The sequence below is a fragment of the Eurytemora carolleeae genome, unplaced genomic scaffold (assembly GCF_000591075.1).
Source record: "Eurytemora carolleeae unplaced genomic scaffold, Eaff_2.0 scaffold574, whole genome shotgun sequence".
Taxonomy (NCBI): domain Eukaryota; kingdom Metazoa; phylum Arthropoda; class Copepoda; order Calanoida; family Temoridae; genus Eurytemora; species Eurytemora carolleeae.
Genome location: NW_019396467.1, coordinates 19,542 through 28,949, shown reverse-complemented (window position 1 = coordinate 28,949; position 9,408 = coordinate 19,542). Strand labels below are relative to the sequence as shown.

Sequence of the window (9,408 nt, the reverse complement as noted above, 5' to 3'; positions counted from 1 at the left end):
TTACAGTACTTGTTTACGTATATTTTCCCAAACTCTTGACTGCATATTACACAAAAGGATTATTTAAAACATATTACTTAACCCTCCCCCAAAATAGCTTTTGAACTTCTGGTGAGTTTTTTTTACCCTGACGCGTTGCGTAGCATAAGACTGCAACTTGCCTACTCCTGGTTCCGTGTACACAAGTAACCTAAAATGCCTTGATTAAAAGTCATTTCATTTTTGTTAAAGAAATTGAAACTCCAAAATCACAATTGTCAGAAACCTGGAGCACTGTAAAAGGAAGCTGGGCAGGTCCTATGTAAATAATTAAGGTTTGGGGACAAACATGGCTGATCCCAGCTATAGTTAGTTCTGCAACGTCGTCGTCGTATATCAATACAATGAAGACGACCTTCGATTTCAATTTTTATATCTACCAAGCTTACAAAACAGCATGGATACACATATAACATGGAACACAGAGAAGCTGTAAATTATAAGAAGCTGTAAATTAAGAGAAGCTGTAAATTAACAGCTTTTCTTTGTTTGCTTGTAAACTTGTAACTTGAAAAACCCTTGTAAGAAATCATCAGTTAAATAGAAAAGTCGTCTTTTTTGTTTTGATATAAACGCCGACCACTGCATAGCCTAGTCTATATATATATATTTTGCTTGTCTGTCTGTCTCGGTGTTTGTTTGTTTGTATCCAATAAACAGCTGAACAGATCGGGCCCAAATTTTTGGGGGACCTAGCGTCACCCCAGGAAAGGTTTTTATTTCAAAATTCGATTTCCAATGAATTTAAAAAATTCACGAAAAATTTTTGTGAAATCCGCAAACTTGTATTGCTTTTGTTTTACAATGTATTCACAGAGAAAATGTTCACAATTGAAATAGTAAATGGGCACAAAGCGCCTTTAAAGCCTAGTTACAATAAACAAACACTTTGCTGGTTTGCAGGGTTTGTTTGTATCCAATAAACGTCAAACCAGCTAAACCAATCAGGCCTATTTTTTTATGGCAACTCACATGACTCTGGGAAAGGTTTCTGAACTTTTGTTCATACTAGCATATTTTGCAGATTTTCACTTTTTGTCTTATTTCAACATTATTGTGCTCAATTTAAATAACTTTTTTGTCTTTATTTTATCTATTGTTATTATACAAAGAAGTAATTCAAATGAGCAATGATTTTCTTTCAGTGGCGCTTATAATATGTAATCTAATTTTCATGAAAACTTATTCACTAAAAAAGCGTGTGATGAAGATAAGATGAACAATTGTTGAAATAATTAATAGCTCAAACGGCAGTGGGTCGGACAGTGCAGCATTGTATGAGCATCATAAACGTTATTGAACCACTGCAAATAGTTGCAGAAGTCTTGCGGAGCTCTTCACTCTGCAGTGTAAAAGCATAACAAATCCGTTCATGGCATCGTCTAGGAGGTCCATTCTGCTTTGCTGTTTGGATGTTTTCGAGCTGGCTACATACTGAAAAAAACTGTATTGTTGGAACTATGTAGTTTGAGTTACCTTATGAAGAGAGGTAGATCCGCTAAATATACTCAGAGTTCCGGGATCAAACTTTAAAGTTTTCACAGATTTAGAATTTGTTTCTTCGTGTTCTTTATTCTTCTCCATATCTTGCTCATTTTCATTCTGGATTACTTCATTCAATACTGAGAATAATTCTTCACTCTTATCATGCCTAAAAAATTGTTTCTTTATTTACTACAGTGGTCGGCGCTTATATCAATGCAATGAAAACGAGTTCACAAGCAAACAAAGAGAAGCTGTTAATCTTCTCTCATTCGGATTGTTCAGATACTTGAACATGTAATAAGGAACACAAAAAAAATAAAATGTCCCATAATAAACGATTTTTTAATTTCTTTTAACAATTTCTTTACATAATTCTTATTAATTATATCATTAATGATAGTAGGTATTTTTGCCTACTATTTCTCAGGACTGTCCTGAGTTGTTGGGCCTCTACTAAAGACCCAGAGATTCTCGGACTGTACCCTGGCTTTTGAGTCTCTGATAAGATGAAACAAAACCTGGTGTCGGGATTCTGGGTGGTCTTTGGGACAATCTCAAGTCCCCGGCACTCACGGGCCTCTGCCAAAGACCCGGAGCAATACATGGGACAGTCCATATCACTGTACTGAATCAAAACTTATTTAAAAAGACGACTCAATTTCCATGTTAATTGGGACAGGGTGAATATAACCTTTTTACTGTCAACGAGAGAATGGTAGATGCTAATGGTAGATGTCAAAGTCTACTACAGTCAACGAGTATGGGTTCACGCCCTTTGCTAATGGTAGATGTCAAAGTCTACTACAGTCATCAAGAATGGGTTCACACCCTTTGCTAATGATGGATGTCAAAGTCTAATACAGTCAACGAGTATGGGTTCACACCCTATGCTAATGGTAGATGTCAAAGTCTACTACAGTCAACTAATATGCGTTCACACCCTTTGCTAATGGTAGATGTCAAAGTCTACTACAGTCAACGAGTATGCGTTCACACCCTTTGCTAATGGTAGATGTCAAAGTCTACTACAGTCAACGAGAATACATTGCCTTTTGCTGAATCAATATGTATTTATAAGTTCAATTAATGCATTCCAGAAGATGTCTTGATTATTCCAGTGCTGACTAATTATCTACTTGTAAATGCACAATTAAAAGTATATTTAGTTGAGATTTCAATATTTATACTTTGTTTCAACAAATAGGATCAAAAAAATTATCAAACATTATATTTTGAATTGGCTCATAATAAATTTTCTTTCGTGTTTATACATTATTATTTTGTATTTTGTGTTTGAAAATAAATACTATACTTAACTATATAAAAATAAATATACATCCGCGTGAGTAAAAAACCCGGAATTATCAATGTTTTGTAAAAATAATCGTAATTTTTATTTTTTTCGGATTTTAGGTATAATAAAAATTAGATTCTAAAATATTTTGGAAAGCTGAAAACAAAATCCGCGAAACCAAATTTCTTTTGAAAGAATACAATTTTTTTATTGTTGTGAAAATTTAAGCAAAGATTTCTTCCAAAAATACAGTTATAACCAGAAAACTCTGAAATAGAAAGACGACTTTTAGACTCAAGTTATGACTTTTATAGTCCAATAAGCAGGAGACACAGCAATTGTACAGTGTAAACAAACCCATTTCACTTAATTAGTTATTTTATAAGTGTCTAGCAAAACTATTTGCTTTGTAACAACATCAAACGCGCTATATTCCAGAATTGGTCTTGATGTAAAGTCGTCTTCATATTTTGGAGTTTTCTGTTTATAACTGTATTACCATAATGATGATCCAATCCGTCTTGTGTTTTGGATTATTTGTATGCACAGTTTATTTGACTATTAAATTTCTGATTTATTTATGATCTATTCTATACTTGTTCTTTTAAATTTTAAGACAAACTTAAAATTTCCATTCACACTTTTTTGTATTTACCTGGTTCGTCTAATTTGGCCTGTTTTCCTGAAATGTCCGCCAGCATCAGGTTTTTGCAGCATTATTGTAACAGAATGACTTGATTGATCAAAATGCCAGCTATGCCTATAATTTAATCAAAGAATAGTTTTGGTCCTGAGACTACAGTACACTAGAGTTTAGTAGACTACAATGTGAACCGAATAATACAGGGCTGTATTTAACTAAAATAATAATATAACATGCATATTCAGAAAAAAAATTATTTCCTTACTTTTCAAAATCTCTAAAGGGCAGTGGAAGGAAGATGCCTTCCGAAATTTGAATTGACTGAAGACCGCATAATTGTCCGAAAATACACTGACGCATCTCAATTAGAAACTCTAGCTGATAATGTAAACACAACCTGTCAAACTATCATATCAGCCCCCATCCCAACACGTTAATCTTTTTATATCCCCCCCCCTATTCCGTTCATACCCATCCCTACCCCCAAACTTCATTTTTTTCAAAACCTCTCCCCCCCCCTTTATATTCCGGTTTTATTGAATGCTATATAATTTATATATAAGCTTGTAACGAAGTTTGTCAGCTGTTGAGTAATGGTAAATTAAGGTATTCGAACAAATTAACGAAGTTTGTCAATTGTTGAGTAATGGTATTCGAACAATTCGAATTTCGGACGGCAACTTCCACTGCTTTAAAAATAATTTGTCCAAAATTAATATCAATTTAATCAACTTTAAAACTAATTTTTTCCTATCTCCCGGTTGGAATATATTGACAGATAGAGCTCCAAGAGGGTCTTCCAGTCTAAAGAGTTTATCTACGCCAAGCACCAAGCGGAGAAATTCACGGAAACTAAACATCATTATTTCACACTTGGTAGGTTGCGGTGTAATAAATCAATAATTATTCACAGGCTAACAAAATTTCACTCTTACTTATCGTCACGATACAATGTTGATAAAGGGCCCTCTGGATCTAGCATATCGTAAGCTAAAGATGAAACCTACAATAAGATAAAATTACAAATAAAATCACCGCACATTATGCAACCTGTAATAAAGCTACATTTTGCCCCACATTTAATTTTTCCGAATCTTCTCTCAGCCTTTGATTAAAACAAATGTATAATTTACGAAATCTATATATAAATTTGGCTTGTCTGTCTGTTTGTCTGTTTGTCTGTCTGTCTGTTTGTTTGTATCCAATAAACGTCAAAACGGCTGAACCGATCGGGCCCAAATTTTTTGTGGGACCTCACGTGACCACAGGGAAGGTTTATGAATGATCAAAATTTCAAATATTTGTCTCCATCAAAATTCGATCTTCATTAAATTTTTGAAAATTTTGAAAATCCACGAAATTTTTTGTGAAAATCCGCGAATTATTTTTGTTTTGTTTTACGATGTACACAAAGAGAACATGTTCACAATTAATTTAGAAGATGGGCGCGAAGCGCCCTCTAAGGCTAGTCTTTTAAAATTCGTATTATTTATTTAATTCATTTTGTTATTATGACTCAAAACAATCAGATTAAATTTTTACCTTGGTATGAAAACGCTGATTTCTGATGTGATTCTCAAGGTATTCCGGATCTCCTGTGTCCAGGAAAATATTATGCTCTCCGTCCGTATTCCAAGCATTTGTCATGTTTACATCGATGTTAGCTACAGCTGCTGTCACAGCCTCTGGGCGTAAAAAATCTTGAAGGGTTACCGAACCTTCAGCAAGAAAGAGGTTCCTTAACAAAAATAGGAAACGTATTTTTTCTAATACAGTTGAGAAATCTTAACTTTTTATGTAATAAATACTAAACCTTGAATGTTTAACTAGTTCTTCGTAAGCTGGCCCTTCAGGCTCATGTAACGGATAAAGTTCGGTGTTAAGTATATCCTATTAATCGGTGTTGGGACATTTCATATAAGGACATCGCGTAGATAAGACTATTCATAAAAGACATTTCATAGACAAAGAAAATTTCTCACAGATATAGGTAAATTTTTTCTTCAAAAAATCGTAATAAATCGAACATCCACTGTGATCTTTTTAATTTTCATTTTTCATTTTACAAACTTTGCATATTTTCGCTTTTAACTATTAGTATTGTTTGTGACGCCACAAAAACTAAAAAACCTTGAATTATTCACGAAACTACCTCTCTTAGAAACATGTTCTGTCTATTAAATGTCCTATTCAAGAAATGTCACTTTATGAGTTTCTTTTTCTATGAAATGTCCTTTACATCTATATATTTATACTTTTCTTGTCTGTCTGTCTGTCTGTCTACTTGTTTGTTTGTATTCGATAAACGTCAAAACGGCTGAACCGATCGGGCCCAAATTTTGATTAAATTTTGAAAATATACGACATTTTTTTATAAAATACGCAAACTTTTAATTGTTTTTATTTTACAATGTATACAAAGATAAAATGTTTATAATTGAAATAGAAGATGGGCGCGCAGCGCCCTAAAAGCCTAGTTTTTGAAAAATGTCATTTTGATTTTGCTCTATGTGAAATTTTCTCTATGAAATGTTCCAACACCTTTAAATTGAATCTCATTTTGTGTTTCCCTAAAATCGAACTAAATTGGAATACTGATAATAAAATGCAATATTTGCTGTTATTTGGAAACTTGTTTTATATCTTTCAAACATATGCTGTAATAGACATATGTAATTATAAACAAATCATTGAATAGATAGAGATATAAAATAGCATTTAGACTTTTTATATCAAACATAAAATGTTATGTTTTTGTAAAACATAATAACTAATTTGAATTTTTTAAGGTCAAGGTATCATTTTCAGGAGCCGCCTGGCTTCAATAAATCTTTAAGATAATTTAAAATATAAAGAAAGTAGAACAAAATGATAAATTAAGAGAAAATATGAAATTTGTCAGATTTGCATGAGTGCATTGCACTGAACAGGTATGAAACCAGTAGTCAGCAACCAGTAGTCACAAGAACTTGTCAGTAAATTATCCATAAAATCAAAAAGATCAGGCCAAATCAATGGATTTTTTTGAGAAGTCTTCTCAGAAAATACAGTGACACCATAATGCTGTGGAATGTGTTTCATCTGCGTTCTTTCTTTAAATAAAATTATTATCAGGGCTTTTAAAGGAATTGAGTCTTTGTCACAAACTATGATTTCCTAATCTCTATATATATGCAACTCTGTTAGATAAAAAAATCTAAGTTTGAAATATCAAAGGTTTACACCATCAGGGGAAAAAATATAGGTATAAGAAAATCAGAGTTTGTTACAAAGACTCAATTCCTTTAATTCGTTTAAGATATATCTGATTATATTTCTGGAAACGTTTAGAGCACATTTTTTCAAATAAATATAGTTACAAATTACAAAATTCTACATTTGGACTGAGATGTGTCAAAAATTTATCTGAAGTGGTTTTTCCTGTTTGTGTCTTTAAAATTGAAGGAGGTATTAGGTATTTGGACAATTTTGATTTCATTTCATTGAAACAAATCTGTACAAAATTATTAATTTTCTCGTTAATTAATAAGGTACAAATATGTAAAACCCCATTATGGAAATCTCAATACTAGAGGTATTCGATATTAATTGTTTAAAATGAATTTCTACAATTTCTGTGAAAAAAATTCCGATTTGAAAGTTGTTATTTAGTTCTCAGTTAATATCTAGTAAACTAAGAACAATTAATTTGTTTTTAAAACTATTTTTAATTCTATGAATATTTTCATTTTTTCTCCTTTCTTCGTCCGGACGTCTCCGGGTTTTGTTCTTAATTTTTTTCTCGTCCATTTTTCGTAATGTTTTTTGGAAGAATTATAACAAAATTATAACATTTTTAAAACGGAAACGATTAAAATATAACAATAACAATAACAATAACAATGTCGAGGAGCAAGTCGAGTAGAATAAAAAATCTCCGTATACTTTTATATAAAATACATTCTTTTACCAAAAATTTTAAAATTAGTCAATCCAAAAATGGATTTTATCCAAGCGGAGAAATTCACGGAAACTNGACGCATTTTGATACAAAAAAGTAAAAATAATTTTCTGATTATTATTTTTAAAATATAAAAACTTATATAATGTATTTTAACATTTGTAAAAATTCTAAAATTATTATGCTATGTTTTATTTAATTTGCATAAATTCAGAAATGCAGCATGCTAAAGATCAATTTTATTCTCCGAAAATGGAAAACCGAGTATTGTTATGAAAATGGTGCAGGGTTTGACAAAAATAAACGACTTCCCACAGTTTATTTTAGAAATTAAGGTTATTTGTAGTTTTCAGCATACTCAATATGCATAGATGAATAAATAAACATAGCTTATGTACGCAAAATCACCAAGAATTGTACAGTCCGCGAACTCATACTTCTAGGGGTCAAAGTGTGTTTCAATGATAAGCGGGGTGGTTTGGTGTTTAATGGATTTCCTAATAGAGTGTAAAATAACTCCGGGAATGGAACTAATAGAACAATATTTCACTGAGCAATATATCATATTGACGAGAACTGAAGAAGGACATGAGAAGGACTAAACTAACTTAAATTTCTCTCTACATAACTTATGTACACCACAAGTACCCAATGACATAAGAACAGCCAATGTTCACAACCGACCTAGTTAATCTATACAGAGCGTCCCATATCATATTAGATTGCCTCCAATCTTTAACACCAAAATAAACCCTTAATACTCGAAAAACTTATCATTTTCCGCAAGAAAATTCTTAAATAAGCCTTATGTTATTTTTCAAAATGATTCATTCTAATGAAATTTTCTAATTAGTCCCGAAAATCGTAATTTAGACCCGTTCTCGGTCTAATATGATGTGGGACACCCTGTATAATAGGAATATCTTTAAAACATCTCTGTACATTTATATCTATCAAGATGAAAAATGTCGTCTTATGCGCAATCTATCTTTATCTATGTTAATATGTTGCTGAAAACAGTTTCTTTACCCCTATCGGTTTTTTGCGATAATTTAAAAAGTATGTCTGAGGCTGTTCACATTTTTTTACTTTTCGAACAAATACATTCCCTTCACTTTAGGCTAAAAGTTGGGCTTTTATAACTTATGCCTGAGTCCTCAGGCATACTGCATGAATGCCTTATTTTGAACAGCCAATGTTCACAACCGACCTAGTTAATCTATATAATAGGAATATCTTTAAAACATCTTTGTACATTTATATCTTTCAAGATGAAAAATGCCGTCTTATGCGCAATCTATCTTTATCTATGTTAATATGTTGCTAAAAACAGTTTCTTTACCTCTATCGGTTTTTTGCGATAACTTAAAAAGTATGTCTGAGGCTGTTCACATTTTTTTACTTTTCTAAAAAATACATTCCCTTCACTTTAGGCTAAAAGTTGGGCTTTTATAACTTATGCCTGAGTCCTCAGGAATACTGCATGAATGCTTTATTTACCTTTACCAGAATAAATCTATATTTAGACCTACTTCCAGGCATTGGATATCAACATTCTATAGCCCTTTGGAAAGCCTATAACAAAAGAAAGCAGAAGGCACAATTTCTGCAAAGGAACTTTTTGACAGATGCCTTTAAAGGGGAATTAGCAACATTTTATTTTTTCTTGAATAAACATTTAGGTTTTAAAACTTTTGCAAATATTTTAGCGTATTTTATTTGCAGGATCAAGGGCTATTCAAAAATGTATAATTTCAATCATATTTCGCGATTTTTTTTTGTACACTTTTTGCTTAATAATTAGATTTCGCAATACATATTTGTATTTTTGCAAAGGAAATGAGTCTTTGAAACAAAATCTTATTTTCTAATTTTTATATCTTCTCAACCAAATGTCGTAGACTTTAGATATTTCAAACTATGCATTCTGTTAGATCAAATAGTCTAAGTTTGAAATATCAAAGGATTACGCCATTAGCTTGAAAAGATATAGAGGTTTAAAAGTTT

General features: G+C 31.8%; 1 protein-coding gene across 2 annotated transcripts; it reads right to left on the bottom strand.

Annotated features, from left to right (window-relative positions):
* Window positions 1-6,086, bottom strand: LOC111703835 (uncharacterized). 2 transcript variants are annotated; one of them, XM_023475900.1, is made up of 8 exons: window positions 6,003-6,086; window positions 5,275-5,351; window positions 5,004-5,199; window positions 4,397-4,464; window positions 4,212-4,313; window positions 3,474-3,578; window positions 1,516-1,690; window positions 1-190 (listed from the first exon to the last, which is right to left on the bottom strand). In XM_023475900.1, exons 1-8 carry the CDS (start codon window positions 6,018-6,020, stop codon window positions 74-76), a joined length of 858 nt encoding a protein of 285 aa, XP_023331668.1. In that variant the 5' UTR covers window positions 6,021-6,086; the 3' UTR covers window positions 1-73. The 2 variants fall into 2 exon arrangements, with proteins under 2 accessions (XP_023331668.1, XP_023331669.1); XM_023475901.1 differs by lacking the exons at window positions 1-190; window positions 1,516-1,690 and adding an exon at window positions 1,110-1,473.
* Between the last annotated feature and the right edge of the window lie 3,322 nt (window positions 6,087-9,408).